The sequence below is a fragment of the Abramis brama genome (assembly GCF_963993115.1).
Source record: "Abramis brama genome assembly, chromosome: 16".
Classification (NCBI taxonomy): Eukaryota; Metazoa; Chordata; class Actinopteri; order Cypriniformes; family Leuciscidae; genus Abramis; species Abramis brama.
Genome location: NC_139978.1, coordinates 16,148,988 through 16,170,885, shown reverse-complemented (window position 1 = coordinate 16,170,885; position 21,898 = coordinate 16,148,988). Strand labels below are relative to the sequence as shown.

Sequence of the window (21,898 nt, the reverse complement as noted above, 5' to 3'; positions counted from 1 at the left end):
AGCATTATCTTATTGTTGAAGCACGTCATATGATTAGAGCTTTTACCGCTAAGCTTCTGGGGTTGTGTAGACGGTAACACATCAGTCTTTTACGATAAACATCTATGTTATGCCAATTAACAGTTCTTGTCATCTTCATGTATGCTTATTGCTACAAAAACTAGGAAACTAAACAGTTTTTGCTTGTTTAGGCTAATTCCTATATAAAATCTTTTTGAAACAGTTTATTTTCAGTGCACTTAAAGCTAGTTTTTAGTCCTTTTAAAGAACCTCTAACCCGATCACTGAAAAAACAAGAAAAAGTATTTGAAGGTTTTATCAGATGTTTGTATAATTGTATCTTAAATATATACATTTACCTTGAGCACAAACAGACTCAAATGTGAGCCTTAACAACAGCACTTAATAATTAAGCCTTCATGAGTATTACATGAAGAAAAACAAACCATTGAAAACTATATCAACATTTATAGTACTTACAGCAATACCTTGACAAAATCAAACAGGACCAGAAGCTTAAAGTCCCATTAAAACACCCTGTCCCGTATCCAAGGCGAAAGAGATTACAGTGCTCAACCTTCATCCTTTGGTCCTTTCTTTATCCAGACCTCAGAGTATGTCACTGAGTCCTCTGTGCAGGTCTCTGAAGAGAGTGCCAGAGCTGCACTGTTCTGTAAGACAAGTTATAACATGACATAATAATTCCATCTGGATATATAATGCACATATATGATATGTGACCCTGGACCACAAAACCATAGGTCACATGGGTCACAATTTTGAAATTGAGATTCATACATCATATGAAAACTGAATAAATAAGCGTTCCATTGATGCATGGTTTGTTAGGACAGGACAATGTGTCCTAATGTACATTTACACCTAATGTACATTTTTGTACATTTATGTTCGCGATTGTGCTGCATTCACTCACAAAAATAAATGTTTTATATATTTACGGTAGGAAATTTACAAAATATCTTCATGGAACATGATCTTTACTTAATATCCTAATGATGTTTGGCATAAAAGAAAAATCGCACATACAATGTATTGTTGGCTATTGCCACAAATATACCCATGCTACTTGTGACTGGTTTTGTGATCCAGGGTCACATATATGACAAAGTGACATTTGCAAACTGTCCGTTTGCTTACTAAGCTAAAACATGTAAGCATCGCTGTTGATGGGCTCTGTTTACCTCATTTCTTGATTTCACACTGTCCCGAGGAATGTTTAATGCTGCATAAACAACATTTGCCTGAGTTTCAGGGGAGGGGGATCCACGGGTAGCATCAACCTGAAAGTGAAATAATAATTTATTTAAAAAAAGTACTGTATTACTTTTCTGAAAGACACTGAAAGATTTCTGAAAGACACTTAATCTTCTGAAAAGATTAAGCTCTGCCAATATTCAAAATAAAATAAAAAATTAAAAAATAAATGTTACTCACTATGCCTGCTTTTGCTTTAGGTTTAATCCAGTGTCCTAGTTAAAAAAAAAAAAAAAAAAGAGTCACTTTAGTCACTTGAATTTTGTTTCTTTTAAAAACTGATAGTATGCTATCAGTACACTGTGATAAATTGTATGATAAAAAAGTTATGACAACTTGTTTTTACATTGCTTTAACTCATCAAAATAAATTAAGCAATTTTTTACAAGATTCAACTTGTTTTTTTTAAGTCAGTTTAATGCAATTTAAGTTGAAATGACTTATACATCCAAGTTGATTGTAGCTACTTTCTGAAGCACATTGCGATCAACCCATAAACATCAATTTTTAAAGAAATTTCACCATTTTTTTACCTTTATAATGCATGTGAATAAGACAGGCAATGCTGATGATTAGCAAGACACCACCCAATCCCAATGACCACATAACTGTGTCCTTATTATAGGGGTTTGCTGTCACAGTCACAGATGTGGGAGTTGGTGCTGTCACAGTTGTTGAATTAGGCACAGTTGAATTAGGCACTGCAAAGTATAAATGTTTATCATTTGGATTGTTCATGAGACTTTTTAAGCACTGAAAAACTGTGTTGAGTGCATACTGTTACATGAAATGTGTGCATGATATTATCAGTCTTTAAACAGAATAGAATGAACATTTTAAAAAGAGTACAAAATAAAGCTCACCCACATATACATGCGTCCCATTTCCATATTTAACGAGTCCAAGTGTAGGTAAATCCACCTGTGCTTTGCAGTAATACTTGCCACTATGATTTAGACGTAGTGAAAGCAGGTCCAGCGATGCGTTAATAAACACAGTTCCAGATACAGACGATCGATTTCCAGATATTTCAATTGTTTTACTCTCCATTTCAGTTTGATTATCTTGCAACCACTTAACCCATATTCTTTTAGCTTGTGAATGAACTTTAATGTGACAGGTGATGTTTTCACTTGTGCCTTTCCATTGTATTGTCTCAGGTTTTTGCCACACAGATGTGTCTAAATTTGACACAGTTACATTTCCAGTGACGAGACCTGTGAAAAAAGTAGCAAAAAAGCAAAGTATTAAATTAATTTAATTTCATCAAGCTATTGACATCATGTCGATAATAAGTAGTGTTATCGAGGAGAAAAAATGATGGTATTACCTGAGAACCAGATGGTTGTGAAGAGAGCAGAGAGACTGGTGCGTGTCATTTCATCTAAAGTGCAGAGACAGCGGGTTTCTCACGTTAAGCAGTGGCAGGTGTTTTTCATTTTTCCTGTGTGGTGTATCCTGCAGTCTGAAAGCATCACCTTATCTGCATAAACTCACACGCTCCAGTGACACCCACAGACAAGGCCACTCTGTGACGCTCATTTTTGTCAGATTACTCATTTAGCAAATCTATTAATTAATCTCTTCTATGATGAGCATGATTTTAATTTCTGCATTCAAATTAATTTTAAGATTCATTTTAAGATGTACAATAATGACACCAGAATTTAAAAAAATCATGATTCTGAAGCTGAAAATACAGAATTATTTTAGATGAATATGCTTGCACTCTGACACTGACTAGATATATTTAAAATAATGTAGGCCACTTTTTACTGGTAACATAAGACATTTGGCATTATCAGGACCCACAAATATTCCCCCATTGCATTATTATACATTATATTCAACATGTATATATATATATATATATATATATATATATATATATATATATATATATATATATATATATAGCAGTTTAATGTAGTACTGACACTAAAACTCTGAAAACTTGAATTTTTTTCTCACACAAATTTTATATTTGGGTGAACTATACACAATACATACTGTTGCATTTTTGTATTGCAATACAAATACACTCACCTAAAGGATTATTAGGAACACCATACTAATACTGTGTTTGACCCCCTTTTCGCCTTTAGAACTGCCTTAATTGTACGTGGCATTGATTCAACAAGGTGCTGAAAGCATTCTTTAGAAATGTTGGCCCATATTGATAGGATAGCATCTTGCAGTTGATGGAGATTTGTGGGATGCACATCCAGGGCACGAAGCTCCCGTTCCACCACATCCCAAAGATGCTCTATTGGGTTGAGATCTGGTGACTGTGGGGGCCATTTTAGTACAGTGAACTCATTGTCATGTTCAAGAAACCAATTTGAAATGATTCGAGCTTTGTGACATGGTGCATTATCCTGCTGGAAGTAGCCATCAGAGGATGGGTACATGGTGGTCATAAAGGGATGGACATGGTCAGAAACAATGCTCAGGTAAGCCGTGGCATTTAAACGATGCCCAACTGGCACTAAGGGGCCTAAAGTGTGCCAAGAAAACATCCCCCACACCATTACACCACCACCACCAGCCTGCACAGTGGTAACAAGGCATGATGGATCCATGTTCTCATTCTGTTTACGCCAAATTCTGACTCTACCATCTGAATGTCTCAACAGAAATTGAGACTCATCAGACCAGGCAACATTTTTCCAGTCTTCAACTGTCCAATTTTGGTGAGCTCGTGAAAATTGTAGCCTCTTATTCCTATTTGTAGTGGAGATGAGTGGTACCCGGTGGGGTCTTCTGCTGTTGTAGCCCATCCGCCTCAAGGTTGTGCGTGTTGTGGCTTCACAAATGCTTTGCTGCATACCTCGGTTGTAACGAGTGGTTATTTCAGTCAAAGTTGCTTTTCTATCAGCTTGAATCCGTCGGCCCATTCTCCTCTGACCTCTAGCATCAACAAGGCATTTTCGCCCACAGGACTGCCGCATACTGGATGTTTTTCCTTTTTCACACCATTCTTTGTAAACCCTAGAAATGGTTGTGCGTGAAAATCCCAGTAACTGAGCATATTGTGAAATACTCAGACCGGCCCGTCTGGCACCAACAACCATGCCACGCTCAAAATTGCTTAAATCACCTTTCTTTCCCATTCTGACATTCAGTTTGGAGTTCAGGAAATTGTCTTGACCAGGACCACACCCCTAAATGCATTGAAGCAACTGCCATGTGATTGGTTGATTAGATAATTGCATTAATGAGAAATTGAACAGGTGTTCCTAATAATCCTTTAGGTGAGTGTATATATATTAAGTAAAATGTAACATCAATATATTATCTCTTTTTTAAATAATTATTAAGATGTGCAAGGTATAAAGATGATGTTACATTTTACTTGATGATTGCATCACATTATATTTTTAAACCACAAGGAAACAACATTAATATAAACAGTACATTTATAAGAATAGGCATACTTTAAGAAGATTTGGTTAGACTTTATTTTAAGGTGTCATTGTTACAGTGTAACTATATTTGAGTAATATTAAGTAACTACATGTAGGGCCTTCTTACTATAGGGTTAGGGTAGGATTAGGATTTGGTTGAGGGTTAGTTGCATGTAATTATGCATAATTTAGTTATTACTATGGTAAGTACATGTAACATATGTAACCAAGACACTGTAAAATAAAGTGTTACCCACTATTTTAATATGTCCTTTTTCAGTACTGAGTAATATTAATTAACATGTACTTACTACAGGGTTAGGGATACGTTTGGTTTATGTAATTATGCATAATTGACTGTTATTACTGTAAGTAAATGTGACGTGTAAAAAGGACACAAGATTTGTCCATTTATTTATATTTTATCACTACTGTGCATCTGTAATGTGCCATGCAGTTTTTTGCCTCTATGCAGCGCTGTTTTCGCTCTCCTCACTTACAGTACAACGCAAAAACCGTGGGAAAATTGCCAGCGTGCATTTCTTGACAGCCTAGTAATGTGATTTTGGGGCCATTATCCATATGGCTGTATCAGTTGTAACTTTAACACTCCCTTCTCCCTTTGACAGATAATGGTAATATGGGCAAGTAGACAGACTTATTTTCCTCCTCTTGCCTCTCCTCTTACATCTTACATTGCTTCAACGTCCCGCACACATTCTCTCTCTCTCCCTCTCTGAAGTGGGATAGTGTTCAGCCCGGTTGGTAATTAGGTCATAAGCCATCTCTGACTCACTCAACTTCTCATCCATCGCATTTCACACTTACCCAATCATCTGACATCCCCCATGAGTGTCTTCATGAGCTCTTGCCGTCTTGTTTCTCCTCCAGTCTTCCATTCAGTTTCCTGATCTTCTCTTGTAAATGTTCTCACCATCTCCTGCTCCTTCATAACTCCTGCGTCATGAGTCCTGGTCTTCATCGGTCGGATGGAAAGACAAGCTGCTCTATCGATGGAAGTTTCGACCACAGTTTGGGAAGGAGTGCTGAGGCTCAAGGGGCACCACCGCTGAAAAATTACATTTTTTTGACTATTTTCACTTGTTTTTGTCCCGCATGGCCTATTAACATTGTGGCGTTGGTTTTTTCACTGATGGTGAGTAGAAAACACTATTATTATTTTTATTCTGTATCTAACTGGAGAGTTGTACATTCATATGGTGCTTTATTAAATCAAATTCTTAATTGAGGTTATATATCAAAACGTAGGCTACAGTGTTTCTACAGAGTTTTGGTCATACGTTATAGAGAGTGTTTTTCTTAAAAGGTATGTTTATTCTGGGTTTACTTAGCAGTGTGTTATATGTGTGGCTTTGAAATCTGACTAAACCTAATGTTCTTATGGTCCAGATAGACATATAAGTGTTATAAATAGATAGGCCTCAAGTATCTGTGCAGTTAACTTTTTAGCACTCCCACACATGCAAGCAAGTCTACATACACTCTCACGCGTCTCTCACATACCCTTTACCCTACTCGAACATTCACACGGCAGCCTGCAGACGTGCTCACTTGCACAAGGCACGTGAAAGGTGGATATGATTATGATGAACTTTCACAGGCTTTTGTTCTCCACCAATGCTTAGGCCTATTCTGTAGATAAACAGGAAAGTTTTTTCAGTGGTTTTCTACCTGACTTGTCACACCTTGACCTCAGAATGAGAGATGAAGTAACACTTGCAGTAAAATGTCAATACATGCTATTTTTGCAATGAATTTACTGAATATTATATAGAATAGGGTTTCTCATTCTCATGAAAGTACATTAATATTATATAGTATGTAACAGTACATTATGTATAATACAATACAACATAATATTTTATTACATTTCATTTTTACTTATTTATTCAAAAATACATGTATTATTTTATTAATATATATGGTACTAATATATATATATATACACACACACACTATATATATATATATAGTATATAAAATACATGTATTCTTTTATTAATATATATGGTACTAATATATATATATACACACACACACACTATATATATATATATATATATATATATATATACAATAATATTTTATTTATTATTGTAATACATTATTTGAAATATTTTATTTTTATTATTACCATATATATTAATAAAAATAAATTATTGCAATGTTATATAATATATTATTTTATTAAATTATATGTTTATGAGTTTTTAAATCAATATCAATTGTTACTGGGGGTGAAAAACAGAAATTTAACTGAAAAAAGAATCAGATTAATCATGCTTAGTTTTTGATTAGTCTAATGACAACCTTACTATTTTTAATTAATAATTTATGATTCTAAAACGGATAGTCCTTGATTCTCTGCCGCGTTCAAAGCCATTGTAAATTGCTCTACAAACATACACCAGTTATTAAAATTATTATTTTTATGGACTAACCATTTTATAAAAGCAATAAGCCCTGTGAAGCTGTGGTTTACAGTGAATTTAGAACAGCTAAATGCTCCGCGTCGTCTAATTCACTGTAAATCCTGGCTTCTTAGGGCTTATTGCTTTATTATCAGGTTTAATACTATAATAAAGAATAATACATAATAGGGTAAAATAAATCATTGGGTGCGGATCAAGACAGAATGGGTATAAATGTAGGATATGTTAATTTGTATATTTTTGTAAGGTACAGTGATTCGTGGCATACATGTGATCCATTCACATCATGGGCATAGAAATGAGTAATTTTTACCAGCAGCCCATTCCTGTCATACTTTTCCCCTGCATCCAGCAATCAATCTGTGCTTTACAAAAGCCACTACCAGGCTAGAGGCTGCGGGGTCTGAATGGGGTAAAGTGCAGGGGTTTGCTGTGGAGAACAGCACCAGTTTCAGGTTGACTCTACCTCTGCTACACAGTAAAACTTCAGGGCTCACTGACTACAGCAGCTGCAGCCGCCAACACACCGCCTGTGAGAAACTAAATGAGCATCACGCAACCCATTTAACTGCCCTCTGACACACTGGTGGCTTTATGCACACTGTATGAGTGCCAAAAGTGGTTAACACAAAAACTTCTTCTTTTTTTTTTGCAGAGATTTAGTAATTTTAAATAACATTTAAAAACCATCAGTAGTATTAAAAAAAACACTACTTAAAACGGCATTAAATATAATTTTATATATTTCATGTTTTTGGCATAAATCTAAAGTTTAGTGATATCTATGTCTAATAAAAGAGTTTAGACCACCTGCTTTGTCTGATTTTTAATATGTGAATCATCTTAGTGATGTCAAATCAACTTTGTCATCCTAGTAAATGTGATTTTGTGCCAGTGATCTGTATGTCCAAGTGTCAGTATACTGTCTGATCTTATCAAGAGAGCCGAAATGACGCTGACATCATCATGCCCCTCGTTGCTGTCTGCTTTATGGGCCACATACTAAGGTCTAGTTTTCACTTGGAGACCTGCCACTGATGCTGCGAATGAAATATGCTGCAAATTTCACATTACATAATTTCTGTATCACCTCCATCAAATGAATCTCTTTGTTTTTCCATCCTGAAATGATTTATTTTTTCAAATTGGTTAATTTCACAATTAGGATTTCTCTCTCTCATTCAGTCTCAAAGCAGTTACGATGCAGAAGACTATGAAGGAGCTCAGCGGCTGGGGAGGAAGGCTCTTCACATGGGAATGGCTTCTCTAGTTATTGGCCTTCTGATCATAACTATCTTCTGTATTGTACACTTCACCACGGTACTCATTTGCACAAAATGTTTCGAGTATATTATAAATGTGACTTGTTAAAGGAATGGTTCACTCAAAATTTCAGTCATTATTTACTCATGTCTGAATGAGGACTGGCAAAAAATGACAGAAAACACCATATAGTATTATAAAAGTCTTCTTAAGTCATATGATAGTTTTATATGGGAAACAGACTAAAATTTAACTCATTAATTAATGAAAATCTTGACTCCTGCTCCTTATTAACAAATCATTCTTTTAAGTTGAATGTTTTATATTAATTAGTTGATTCTGTTCATCCATAAGGCAGAGGAGGAAAGTCAGTATGTTAAGTCTGCAGCGATGAATAAGCAAGGCAGCTGGATGAGGTGGGAGAGTGTGTGGGAGAGGGTTCTGACTTGGCAGGACATCTAGAGCATGGAAGAGCACCGGATTAAGTTTTTGTTGTGTTCCATGTTTGCAAGGTCCTACCTACTCCATCAAACCTACATACATGGGAGTTGGCAGAAAACCCCCAAATGTGGAAGGCCAGCTAACCTTGAGCATATCCTTTCTTCGTGCAGAACAAGTTTGGCAGATGGGAAATTTGGTGACAGCACCAAATTTTGACTGGGGTGGAGCAGGCAAGAAAGAAACCAAGACAACTTGTAAGGGGCCTTGTTTGATTCAGTTTCTTAGGTCTGGGGAGAGCGTGGCAACTGAGATGAGGAGTAAAGGAGTCCTGGCCACTGCAAATGACTGGGAGGTGCGGGCAGACCTTAAGAAGCAGCTCAAATTCCCAGAGGAAATAATCCACACTAGCCTTAGACCTGACATTGTGCTCTGGTCAAAGAGTACCAAGCAGGTGATACTTGTCGAGCTTACAGTACCCAGGGAAGAAAGAATGGAGGTAGCACACAAGTGTAAGCTTAAGAAATATCAGGCGTTGATTCTCGAGTGCCAACAGGAAGGATGGAAGGCTTGAAACCTGCCGGCGGAGGTTGGCTGCAGGGGTTTCACAGGGCAGTTGCTTTGGGGGATCCTTGGATTGCTTGGGATTGACGGCCAGGCCAAGAAGCGGCTGGTAGCAAACATCACCAAACAGACAGAGCTAGCATCCCGGTGGATATAGATACAATGAAATGAGCGGTGGCAGAACCAACCAAGAAGGGCCAAAAACATCTTGAGTTTGGAGGTGGAGAGCGGGGGTGGAACTAGGATGCTGGTAAATCTTTTTTTTTTTTTATTAAATTTTCTCATCATATACATTGCAGTATCACCTCTTTTCCATCTGAAACAGCTGGATAAAGGATTCAGTCTCTCTAAACCCCTCCATTCTGAGAGCCTACTCTGCTCTGATTGGTCAGATGGCCTAGTCTGTTGTGATTGGTCTACAACTTACAGTGTGCGTCAGAAACGAAATTTCCATTACCATATCTGAATCTCAGCTCCGGAGGCTTTCTCAGCACAGTGATAGAAACAGTAATGATGTTGTCGATTTTACGGTATCAATTCCAGCCGGAGTTGTCATCCTTTGGAACTGCATGCAAAATAGATTTGCTTTCGTAGCGAAGAAAACAGCATCTTCTCAACATGTCAACAACACTAAACTCTTCCAGGCCTCAACTACAACTACAGTGTTTGAAGGCTGGTCAAAGTAGACGTTGTTCACGGGCAGCCAATGAAGACCATAGGCTGGCATTTTGCTAATTTGTTACAAACCTACATAGGTGTGTGCAGGACGTAAGACTGGAATTACTGACGACTCATTTCAGGCAGTTCAGAATCGGTTCTTTCTTTTGGGAGACAAGACCTCCATTTATCATGCACTTTGATCTTTGAAACTTTGCAGACCTTTTACATTCACAAACAGCGAGATTACACACTACATGAAACGTAATATCCGTAAAAGCATGTTCATCACACAAAGCTGTTATGTGGCTTCAGAGCACTTATAGAGTCGTATTGACTATTTTTATGGAGCTTTTGAATTGTTTATTAGGCTTGAAAGCTCCCGTTCCTGTTTAATCACCAGATTTTCTGTTCTATGATATAAAATCATAAGTGTCTGAAACAAGATGAGGATTACTAAATTAAACTCTTTTTGTTTTGGGGTGAACTATTCCTTTAAATTATCATTGTAAATGATATTCTCATATGCATGTCCTGTTTTTTAAGTAGCATGATTTATGCACTGAGTTCTCATTTAGTAAGAAAATATTTCCTTCTTTTATTGGTCTTTTTTATATCTACTAAACAGAATGCAATCTGATGGTGGAGAGACCGGTATGGCAGGAAGGCTATACTGTAAATTGATGGCGATCGGTTCCAGTGAACGCCAGAGGACACTGTGAGCCAAACCCAGAACATGGTTTCACTGTGGTGGCACCATGTGCTTGAACCATCCCGGGTTTATAAGTAATTAATATTTTCAAGTGGAATGTTTAAGTGGGTCTGATTTGCTCAAAGCATGGCCAAGCATCCAAACTACAGAAAATCTTACACTAAAAGTCACTTCATATTCATACCACCTCAAATATATATCAGAGTGATGTTTATTCCTGCAGGCAGTACAACTGCAAGTCTGTATATTACGGAGTATGATGAAACTTCAAATGTTGTAAATGTGTAGTTTAGAGGTGTACATTGTTTTTGTCCTAAAAATGGCATACTAAAAGGATGCTTGCACCCAAATAGATAACCAATGCTTTTACAGAAAAAAACAACCAGTTATGTTATACAGTTGAATGTAAAATTACAGAAAGTATGATAATTTTTTAAGGAAAAAATGAATAAATGTGCAATGTATGAAATGTCTCAATATACTAAATACACAAGTGTCTGTCTCAGTTTTATAATGGATTATAGCGTGCACTAGCCACTCCCTCTCCTCATTCACACCCAATGTAATCTGCAGCGTTTGGAGTATCCTGTATTTTGATATGTAATATTATAGCCAGCTATGGTTAAATATAGCAGAATGTGTCTCCAGTCTTGGCAATCAAAGCAAAGAACTACTAGCTACACATGTGATAGAATACTAGTGGTAGTATTTACTCTAAGCGTTTCATTGACAAGTTTTCAGTGTACTTCAATATATGGGCGATTATAGTAATACTAATCAGTGTGTCACCACTACCATCAATCTTAGTTGATGTTTTTCCAATATGTACTGGTGGTCCATCTCACTACTGTTGCCACCCAAGTCTGTTTTTATTGAAGTGTACTTTGCGGATACAGTTCCACTTCTCTCAGTACCTCATTGCCAGTCATGTCATGACACTGCGGAACTGGTCAGCCGTGAGAATGTGGCAAGATTCTGATGAACATGTGTGGACTCTTAAACACAGCTGGCTCACTCCATCATAGGACACACCCAATCTGGCACAGTCCCTAAAAAATAATAAATAAATAAAATATAGGCTATATATAAAAAAAATACCACAACATTTTTTAATTATAGAACAAATATTGTTTAATTAATGCAAAATAATTTAAATATGAAAATATGCAATATTTTATGTGCTGCTTTGAACTACAACATTAAACCACTTTTACTTAAATTTTATCAATTCAAACGAAGCTGGTGGGTTATAAAATAATAATTTGAAGTATATTTGAGTTCCACAATAATAGTACACATAATTCACAAGTCATACATAACATTTAAAACGCTTTCTATTGTAATTAGCAAGCCCGAGTAAGTAGTCAAAACATCTCTTTTTACGTAGTTTATGGACAAGTTTCTACACTAGGCCTACACTAATCGAACAAATATGTATAAATTATATCAAAGTTTAAAATACACAAAACAGAAAAACGCTTTACAAACAGAAAAACGAGTTTATCTGTTACAACAGAAAAACACATAAAAAACTGTTACAACACTCCCAGTCGTCTCCCACTGGTTTAACTATACAGAGCTCGAACAGCAGAGCAGGCGGAAGAGGTGTGCTTAACAGTTAACCTTTTTGTGAGGCAATGTGAAAATGGCGTTATGAAAAGAAACAGTCGGGGGCTACGGGCAAATAAAGTTTTCAGAGGTAAGTTGGTTAACTTAAATGATAAGGGAAGTTACCACAGTACGAGATGAAACAGTGATAAACGGCGGTCGTTGATGTAGGCGAGACCTGCACGCAAGAACAGGAACAACAAAGTAAAAAAAAGACGATCAAAGAAACAACATCTCAGTCTTTTACGTCCTTTGTAACCTCATAGGTTCCTCAACTGTAGAATCGGCTATGTAACAGTTAACTCCAGACTGATAAAACTAAACAAAAATAACATAGATGATTGCCAAAACACAAACAGCGGTCAAAGGTTCTTTAATCACGTGTAATGCATTGTTTGTGAATAGTGTGGGATTTATAAAACGACTTTTAGTACAGACTTGTTTTAATGGATTTTAAACCCATGTTGAATTATTTAATGTAAATACAAAGGTATTTTTGGCTGCAGCGTCTGTTGCTGTTCGACTCGTGTGGCGCAAACTGTCCTTTGGCGCCTTGTAACTTACTTTTAGCTAACTTAGACGTCAATTTTAAGCTAAATACTTCTGTTTTGGACATATATTTGTCGTATGTGGCTTGTCAATCTTTCATAAATAATGACTGTACCTTTCAGTCGTCGACTTAACCATCAGCATGCGTATATGGTTACCAGGTACGAACGTGAATTTTGTTCGCTCGTGTCTAGAAATTTAGTCCCTGATAGCACACATACATCACAGAAACGTCCATTTGATGTGTTTTCATCGAAAATATATATATATTTTTTGGAAACACTGTGAAATATACCAAATATACTTGACTATAAATTGATTTTGTCCATTGGATCGTTGCTAATATATTGCTGTGATGTCATGTGAGTGACAGGTTGTCCCGCCCTCGCGCCAGTAAACATGTCATCAGAGATGAGATGTGGCTAAAAGGGAGTTATTTTGATTAAAGATTATGAGTGCACATGAATTTAAGTTGTCGACTTAACATCAGGTACTAATCGCAAGTATTGAATTGGAAATCAAACATGATGTGCACAGATAAATGTAATAATTTATAATAAATACTGCAATAATCCATAAAAGTATTGTCATGGTGACTGACTTTAACCTGGATGAAAATAAGCAGCAGCATGGGCAACACCAGCAGTGAGAGAAGCGGAGCGGAGAAGACGAACAGGCGAGAGAGCCGTGGTGGTAAAGATGGAGCTCGACCCAAAATCCTGATGGACAGCGCGGAAGACGGAGACCTCTTCCAAGCAGATGATGCCAAGGTGGTGTGTTTACAGTGAAATGAGTGAACTCATTTATTACTGTTCTACCACTATTCGCTGTAGACACCTCATCAGTCTTTCTCTCTGTCTTTCTAGGAGTTTCTAGCTTGGCGACAAGATCAGGAATCAGATATTAAAGCCCCGCCAGAGGAAAGGCCCACTGTGTTCCGCTGGAGCGGTCCAGGGAAAGAGATCTACTTGTCTGGCTCCTTCAACAACTGGGCCAGCAAAATTCCCTTGACTAAGAGGCGAGTGCCGACAGATCATTAGCATGAAATGGTAGACTGTGTTAACACAAGAAACACAGAGGGAGGAATCTACATCAGCCTAAAAATCATAGAGCTGAATGTTCTTCAAGGTGCTTTAAGCCAGCTGGACCTCAGTAGTAGATCTGTTCGGATAGACGGATGGAGCAGGGGGGAATTCAAAGATAAATGCAATTGTTAAAATGAATTTAAAGGAACGTTGCATGTTCAATACAAGTTAAAGGTCCCGTTCCTCGTGATCCCATGTTTCAAACTTTAGTTAGTGTGTAATGTTGCTGTTAGAGCATAAATAATATCTGTCAAATTATAAAGCTCAAAGTTCAATGCCAAGCGAGATATTTTATTTAACAGAAGTCGCCTACATTGAACGGCCCGTTTGGACTACATCCCTCTACTTCCTTCTTTAATGACGTCACTAGAACAGTTTTTTGACTAACCTCCGATGACGCAGTGAATAGTGACGATTCTCTTTGACCAATCAGCAGTCTGCCGTGTTTTCACGTCACATTTTAGTATCGCCTCAGCTCGCTTAGAACCTCGCCGGAGGTGGTATGAAAAAAAGTACCTGGAAGCAGGTACAGGTACAACTTTTACACAGTGGAAAACCAAACAAAGCCGAGTCGAGTCGAGCTGAGCTGGTACTGTGTAGTGGAAAAGCGCCATTAAAGACAGCACTTGCTGTTCTTTTACATGTTTAACACTAGGGGTCAGTGTGTGCTTACAAGCAACTTTACAAACAACAACAACAGTAAACAGTCATGTGACCTCATGCCGAACCCTGCATGTGGCTTCATTTCACTACCATCATCATAAATAGGAAAATAAAAGAACCTTCCAATTGCTTTGCCTTATTATTTTGTTCTCTTTCTCTTTTAACAGTCATAATAATTTTGTGGCAATACTTGACCTGCCTGAAGGAGAACATCAGTATAAGTTCTATGTGGATGGACACTGGATATTAGACCCCAAAGAGGTGAGAATGAGCCTCTTAATGTTTTCAGTTATCGGATAATCCTCATTTACAACAACAACATCGTTCAGACTGTCAGTCCAAGTCCAATTTTTGTGTTTATCTGATCTGATCAGATTAGGAAATGCATTTCTGGAAATCTGTTTCAGTCTGACCGCTCTGGGCTGCGTTTCCCAAAGCCAACTATGGTTGCGAGTTTCGGCGTTACCAATAGAGTTCAATAGAACTTGCGAACATAGCTGGTTAACAATGCTTTAGGGAAACGCACCTCAGATCGGATTTCGCCTGCTCTGTGACTTTCTCACGCCACGTAAAACGTAATCGTCAGACGTTGTTATAGGAAACCTGCTGTTAGTGTAGCCAACATGTTTTGAAACCTGTTCTTTCATTAAGTTTAATTATGATCTTTTTTTTTTCTAGGCTGTTGTGACTAATAAGTCAGGTGTGGTGAATAATGTCATTAAAGTGAGGAAAACAGACTTTGAGGTTTTCGACGCACTGAAGACAGACTCCGAGAATTGTGCCGACATGTCAGGTAACTCTTAATCAATATAAAGCCCTTCACTGTTACACAAATATAATATGTTGCAGGTTATGATCTTAAACGTCTTCTCTCAGACTTATCCAGCTCCCCACCCGGCCCGTACCATCAGGATCCCTACGCATCCAAATCAGAAGACCGACTGCGCACTCCACCCATACTCCCTCCTCACCTGCTGCAGGTGCTCCTCAACAAAGAAACTGGAGTCTCTGTAAGTACTGCTCTGCAATGCCCTGAACGCCCAATCTAATGACAGAACCTGCTACACCCAATCGTCTGGGTAAATCGTTTTCATCCCGCTTTATGCCCACTCCCCAGGGCCGTCGCCAGAACAAACCAAATGGGGGGGCATTTAATTTTCTTTTTTTAACGATCTGAGACAGACCAAAACAACAACCCATATTAGGCTATTACTAAAATAGACCACAATAGTCTTGTTTTGTTCAATTATTCAAATAAAATACTTCATGGTATGATCTCAACGTCTCTGTTTATTTTCTCTTAACATTTCCACATTTAGCTAGTAGCCTATATTTTTTGTTAATCTGCATTGTTCGTCGCATACACAACACAGTGCCATCTAGTGGCTTTCTTGAGTAACAGGCACAATCAACGTAACATATCATTACAAGTCCAACCTAAAACTACACCAAAACCAATTTGATTTATGACTCTACACTTCATAAACATGAGTCACAAAAGCTCCTGGTTTCCACCAACAACACAACAATAATAAAAGCAATGCATACCATACTGCAATACAAATTTGTGTCTCAGACAAATTCTCAATTCCTACCATCTCATTAGCTCCAGAGTCATCTCCACACACGTTGTTGTTGGTCAAAATCAAAGTCGTCTTTGTCAACGACGAAATCTTTAAACTACTTTCTTATCCATAGCTTTGCTGTACAAAACCGCCAAAATTTGATTTTGAGATCTCATGCAATGCGCAGCTGTGCAAAGGAATTACGTATAAACAATACTGTATGCTTAACTAAATGAATTGTATGATTTTACATATATATATATATATATATATATATATATATATATATATATATATATATATATATATATATATACTTACACACAAACTGCATATTGTAATTTGAATAATAAAACTACTATCACAAAAATAACATATTGAAAGGTCTGCTGCTGGAGACTTGCCATTGGCTGTTGTATTTGAATAATTAATGAAGTAGGTCTTTGCAAGGTTTGGGTGATGTTTTGGGATGTTTTAACAGTCATTTATGAATATAATTATATTTCAAGTTACGTTCTGTGTAATAATGCGTTGAATAATGAATTTTCTGAATCATTTCTGAAGATAATGTGTTATGCATTTCTAGTGTTACCGTTGTAGAAATTACTGTTCCTGTGAGCTAACTTCTACTGAAATGTAACAAATTGGTTAGAAAGTGAATAGGATCTCAATTGTAGACATTTGATATTCAATGTTTAATGTAAGTTTGTGTCTTTGTCCTGTGCATTACATTTAGGGGGGCACAAAAAGTCATTTGGGGGGGGCATTTCCCCCCAATGCCCCCCCTTGACGACGGGCCTGCCACTCCCGCAGAATTTCTCTTCTGATAACAGGCCCGTATTTTTTCCCAGCTGTCACAAAGCCTCAATAACAGTTACTGTTAACTGAAACTAAAACTTAAACTATTAAAAATCATCTTAATTAATAAAATCAGTAATTGAAATAAATCTGAAATAAAATAAAATATAAATATTAGATTAAAAAAAAGCAAAGAAAGAAAAACTAACTTAAGTAAAATTGCTCAAACAAAAATTAAAGCTATACAGAAATATTTATAACAAATAATAAAATGACAAAAGCCCATTACAAAATTACTAAAACTTGAACTATTAAAATGAAAACTAAAAATATCAAAATAAATGTGATTCATAAATACTTACAGTATATAAAAGAAATAGAAAATCAGCAATGGTATATATTTTTTAGGTAACACTTTCCAATAGGGTTCCATTAGTTATTGTTAGATAATATATTAACTAACAATAAACAATACATTTGTTACAGAATTTTTAAAATCTTGGTTAACTTTAGTTAATAAAAATAAAGCTGTTCAATGTTAGTTCATTTGAGCTCAGCTCCATAATTTTAATAATAATTTTAATAATATTAAAAGATACGACTTAAGATTTCAATAATGCATTACTAAATTCTGGAATTAACATTGACTAATATTAATAAATGCTTTAGAAGTATTTTTCATGTTTCATATTTTTTTATTTCATTATTTCATGTTAACTAATGTTAAAGTCCTGTGGTGAAAATCAAGCTTTTAATGTAGTTTATATGTCTATGTGGTATTTTTAATGTGCTTTAAGACAAACCATGTGCAAATTCATAAGTTAACACCATTGCGGAGTATTTTCTTCTTAAAACTAAAAAGTTACCATTTTTTGCCATTGAGATGTGTGTGTGTGTGTGTGTGTGTGTATATATATATATATATATATATATATATATATATATATATATATATATATATATATATATATATGTATGTACAGTATTTCTAACATTAAACTATTACTATTACTTAAACACAGCTATTTAAACATGGATATTAAAGTATTTTCATTCAGGTTTTCTAACGCACACAAAACCATATGGATGGAAACCAAGTGACTTGAGAGGAGGCGGATTCTTTGTAAATACAGTGTTGCAGTTAAAGCAGTTCCTTTTTGGGCTTACAGAGATAAGAAAAGATAAAGGGCCTCTGGTTGGAAATTGCTGAGTGTGGGCAGTTTTAGAAAGCAGTGACTTTCCCTAACATGTTCCTATGTCTGCTTTGAACAGTGTGACCCAACCTTGCTGCCTGAACCAAACCATGTGATGCTCAACCACCTGTACGCCCTTTCCATCAAGGTTCGGTAACAAGACTACACACACTTTAGGAAGACGCTCATAGAAGGAAATTATCTGATAATGTCCACACCCAAAAATGAACATTTTGTCAGTTAATCACCCTAATTTTGCTCAAATAATGTATGTTTTTGGTCAGTGGAATGACAGTCGCTGTTTTCTATACAACGAAAGGCCGACCGGCTCCAAAAAAGACAAAAGCACCATAAAAGCATCATTCCTTTAATAGATGTGACTTGTGTACTATATATGTCTGAAAATAAACATGAGGGTGAATAATGAGTATTTGAAAATTCTGTCATCATTTGCTCTCCCTCAAGTTGTTCCTAACCTCAATGAGTTTCGTTCTTCTGTTGAACACAAAGAAGATATTTTAAAGAATGTTGGTAATCAAACAGTTTACGGTAGCCATTGACTTCCATAGTAGGAAAAAAAAATACTGTGGAAGTCCATGGCTACGGTCAACTGTTTGTTTACCAGCATTGTTTAAAATATCTTCTTTTTGTTCAACAGAAGAAAGAAACTCACAGGTGTGGAACAACATGAGGGCGAGCAAATGATGACAGAATTATCATTTTTAAGTGAACTATCCCTTTAAGCATTTCTATTTTTACTACTGTAGAGATGACCAGCATCTTTCACTTGATGTCACTAATGTGTCTTTTCAACAAAATTTAAGAATTGAATAGTGTATGCAATGCATCATTGAATCGTTATCTTCCTGTTTATCGCCATAAAACTATGGAAGCTTGTTTCCGCCACAGAATAAAAAATAAAAAAGGTACATTTCTGCAGATCGCAATTCGTATTTTTATCTCAGTTGCGGGATATAAAGTCGCAATTGCAAGTTAAGTCAGAATTGCCTGATATAAAGTCGCAATTGTGAGTTATAAAGTACAATTCTAAGGAAAAAAAGACTTAACTGAGTTTATATCTCACAATTCTGACTTTATAACACACAATTGTGACTTTGTAACACACAATTGGGAGATATAAAGTCAGAATTGCATGATATAAAGTCAGAATTGCATGATATAAAGTCAGAATTGCATGATATAAAGTCAGAATTGTGAGATATAAACTCGCAATTGTGAGAAATAAACTCGCAATTCTGACTCTTTTTTTTTTTTTCAGAGTTTAATTTACATCTCGCAGTTCTGAGATATAAAGTCAGAATTGCATGATATAAAGTCAGAATTGTTGTAGTTTAATTTACATCTCGCAGTTCTGAGATATAAAGTCAGAATTGTCTTTATATCTCAGTTCATTATTTGTTGTATTCTGTGGCGGAAAGAAGCTTCCATATAAAGCTGTTTGAAACAATCTGTATTGTATGAAGTGCTATATAAATAAAGGTGACTTGACTTGACATGTAAATGTGTTTGCTTTCCTCACACAGGATGGTGTAATGGTCCTTAGTGCGACACATCGCTACAAAAAGAAGTATGTGACCACACTGCTGTACAAGCCAATCTGATCTCAATCCAACTGTGGGACCAACACTATTCTCTCTGCTTTCTGCCTGATACGGTATCATTTTACCCATCAAAGAAAGGGACCATACCTAACAACCATCACAAAACTGTGTCTGTATGAGTTTATATGTTTCTGAATGTCATTTTCTGCTCCATAAACCAATATCTACAGTGTTTCTGTTTGCACACATAATGTAATGTATTTGGCAAATGTAAAGATATTTCTTATCAGGCTTGCAGATATGTATAATTGTTTTTGTGTGTGGCTTTTCAGTTTTTGACTCTAAAATACTGCTAGATTATTCGAAGGACATCTGTGATGATCATCTTTGAGATCTTGATTCCAGGGATGTCACTAAAAGGTTTTTGATATTTAATATGAACATTCCCAACACGTCGCTTAAGAAATATCTGCGAATTATAAAATAAACCATACAATAACCGTTGATGAATGGACCATTGTGCTAATAAAATTACAATTAAACAATACAAAATTATTGCACACTAAGACATTATTTGTGTATCATTTAATTACATGGAACAATCACACCCTGAACTTTAAAATCAGTGTTGGACCAGCTTTGTTTTTTTGACAAGTCAAAATCCTTACACAAGTTTCATGGCAATAGTTTTGGTCATTGCTAAACCATGGTTAGCTGAGCTGTGTTGTGTGATGTGTGATGTGATGTTACCAGGCGACAATGTTGAAAGTCCTGCTAAACTGAAATAATTGTGGTGTTTTTGTTGGAAGTAAAGCGTGATGGTTTGCAGGAAAGCACTGATCTGCAACTTTAGTATCACTCATATACAGCAGCCTGGCATGAGCCATTTAAGAGGGCAGAAAACATGCTATTATAAAATCATATATCTTTTTTTTTTTATTAAAATATATATAAATGTGATTTACAGTTAAAATCCAGCAGCTGTGGCTGCTAGAACTTCACTGTAAAAAAATATGGTAGGAACATTTCAAGTCAAGTCAAGTCAAGTGTAAAATAATGCAATGAACATTCATTTAAAATATAGGGTGTAATATTAAACCCTAATGTACATAACTGTTGAAAAACCATCAAATTTGAAAAGGGAACTCTAGGAATGTCAATTTAGTTTTTTTTTTTAGTTTTTTTTCTTCACTGTAAATTATAAGATGACTTGTTTTTCACTTTCAAAGACTGTAATATTAATTTATTTAAATTTTTAAAATGTTACTGTAATGATTTTCTGTTAGATCTATTACAGTTTCCACCTTATATGGTAAGGAAACTTACTGAGTGTTAACCAATTAGCAGGTTTTTACAATAGCATTTTACGGTCTTTTACCATTAAAATTTACGATAATATTTTATAGTGTCCATAATGAACTCATTTAAATTCAATTTAACAGCAGTCAACACAAGAGCTGCATTATGGTCTTGTTCTTCAGTGTAACCTGCTTTGTATACCAAAAGTGGAACACATGGGCAGAGAAAAATACCACCTGTTGCTGAAAGGACTTGCCCCAAATCTGATGATAAATTTAGCAGCAACTCTTTATAATCAGTCTTTCTTTGAGATCTGATGTCAAGTCAAAGTCATTTTTCTCAGGCATAAGTGTGTGACAGATTTAATGAAGAATGCGAAGTATGTACTGCACCGAACTAGTTGACAAGACTGGTTTGTTATAATAACAAACTGCTTGCATATAAAAGAATAAAATAAAATCCTGTGTACAAAAGGAAGGCTGTTAATAGAGAAGAGAGTGATTGGCATATAGATTTATTTTGCTAGTAAAACTACTACATTGGAAAACCACAGCGGTTATTTCTTAAACCGTTTAGAGGAAACCCTTGGATATTTTTTTATTAGGGTAAGATGAAATTATCATTGTTTTATATTGACTTTAACAATAAAGTGACAAGTCAAGGGTAGCATGCATTGTATGTGTGTCACAGCCATAAAGAAATATGTCTTTTGCATCTATGCTATGCGTCAGACTAAGATCATAAACTATAAGCCCACATTTCAGTTATTTGTAATGATTAAAATTAAACAAGTTCTGGCATTAGAAA

General features: G+C 35.9%; 3 protein-coding genes across 6 annotated transcripts; 2 read left to right on the top strand and 1 right to left on the bottom strand.

The window, feature by feature from the left end:
* Window positions 1-305: 305 nt before the first annotated feature.
* Window positions 306-2,868, bottom strand: LOC311098572 (uncharacterized protein). Its single transcript, XM_084138821.1, has 6 exons — window positions 2,606-2,868; window positions 2,139-2,492; window positions 1,809-1,976; window positions 1,456-1,490; window positions 1,203-1,301; window positions 306-671 (listed from the first exon to the last, which is right to left on the bottom strand). The coding sequence occupies exons 1-6, from the start codon at window positions 2,652-2,654 to the stop codon at window positions 573-575; spliced, it is 804 nt and encodes a 267-aa protein (XP_083994947.1). The 5' UTR covers window positions 2,655-2,868; the 3' UTR covers window positions 306-572.
* Window positions 2,869-5,521: 2,653 nt separating this feature from the next.
* LOC311066187 (transmembrane protein 233-like) lies at window positions 5,522-10,820 on the top strand. The gene is made up of 3 exons (XM_084087220.1): window positions 5,522-5,838; window positions 8,321-8,455; window positions 10,686-10,820. Exons 1-3 carry the CDS (start codon window positions 5,647-5,649, stop codon window positions 10,695-10,697), a joined length of 339 nt encoding a protein of 112 aa, XP_083943346.1. The 5' UTR covers window positions 5,522-5,646; the 3' UTR covers window positions 10,698-10,820.
* A 1,508-nt stretch (window positions 10,821-12,328) lies between these two features.
* prkab1b (protein kinase, AMP-activated, beta 1 non-catalytic subunit, b) lies at window positions 12,329-20,358 on the top strand. 4 transcript variants are annotated; one of them, XM_084087668.1, is made up of 8 exons: window positions 12,329-12,468; window positions 13,552-13,696; window positions 13,793-13,944; window positions 14,842-14,935; window positions 15,353-15,467; window positions 15,551-15,684; window positions 18,310-18,378; window positions 19,775-20,358. In XM_084087668.1, the coding sequence occupies exons 2-8, from the start codon at window positions 13,556-13,558 to the stop codon at window positions 19,850-19,852; spliced, it is 783 nt and encodes a 260-aa protein (XP_083943794.1). In that variant the 5' UTR covers window positions 12,329-12,468; window positions 13,552-13,555; the 3' UTR covers window positions 19,853-20,358. The 4 variants fall into 4 exon arrangements, with proteins under 4 accessions (XP_083943794.1, XP_083943792.1, XP_083943793.1 ...); XM_084087666.1 differs by having other exon boundaries at window positions 13,552-13,699; XM_084087667.1 differs by having other exon boundaries at window positions 13,549-13,696.
* Window positions 20,359-21,898: the final 1,540 nt, after the last annotated feature.

What these genes read in the sequence shown, in the direction of transcription:
- LOC311098572 (XM_084138821.1), bottom strand. Translation starts at nt 2,654, where the DNA reads ATGACACGCACCAGTCTCTCTGCTCTCTTCACAACCATCTGGTTCTCA. An exon ending in CTAAAGCAAAAGCAGGCATA is followed by an intron (nt 1,302 to 1,455) that starts GTGAGTAACATT and finishes TTTCACTTTCAG; the next exon opens with GTTGATGCTACCCGTGGATC. An exon ending in GTGTGAAATCAAGAAATGAG is followed by an intron (nt 672 to 1,202) that starts GTAAACAGAGCC and finishes CTTGTCTTACAG; the next exon opens with AACAGTGCAGCTCTGGCACT.
- LOC311066187 (XM_084087220.1), top strand. Translation starts at nt 5,647, where the DNA reads ATGAGTCCTGGTCTTCATCGGTCGGATGGAAAGACAAGCTGCTCTATC. An exon ending in CGTTGGTTTTTTCACTGATG is followed by an intron (nt 5,839 to 8,320) that starts GTGAGTAGAAAA and finishes TCTCTCATTCAG; the next exon opens with TCTCAAAGCAGTTACGATGC.
- prkab1b (XM_084087666.1), top strand. Translation starts at nt 13,556, where the DNA reads ATGGGCAACACCAGCAGTGAGAGAAGCGGAGCGGAGAAGACGAACAGG. An exon ending in AAGCAGATGATGCCAAGGTG is followed by an intron (nt 13,700 to 13,792) that starts GTGTGTTTACAG and finishes CTGTCTTTCTAG; the next exon opens with GAGTTTCTAGCTTGGCGACA. An exon ending in TGTACGCCCTTTCCATCAAG is followed by an intron (nt 18,379 to 19,774) that starts GTTCGGTAACAA and finishes TTCCTCACACAG; the next exon opens with GATGGTGTAATGGTCCTTAG.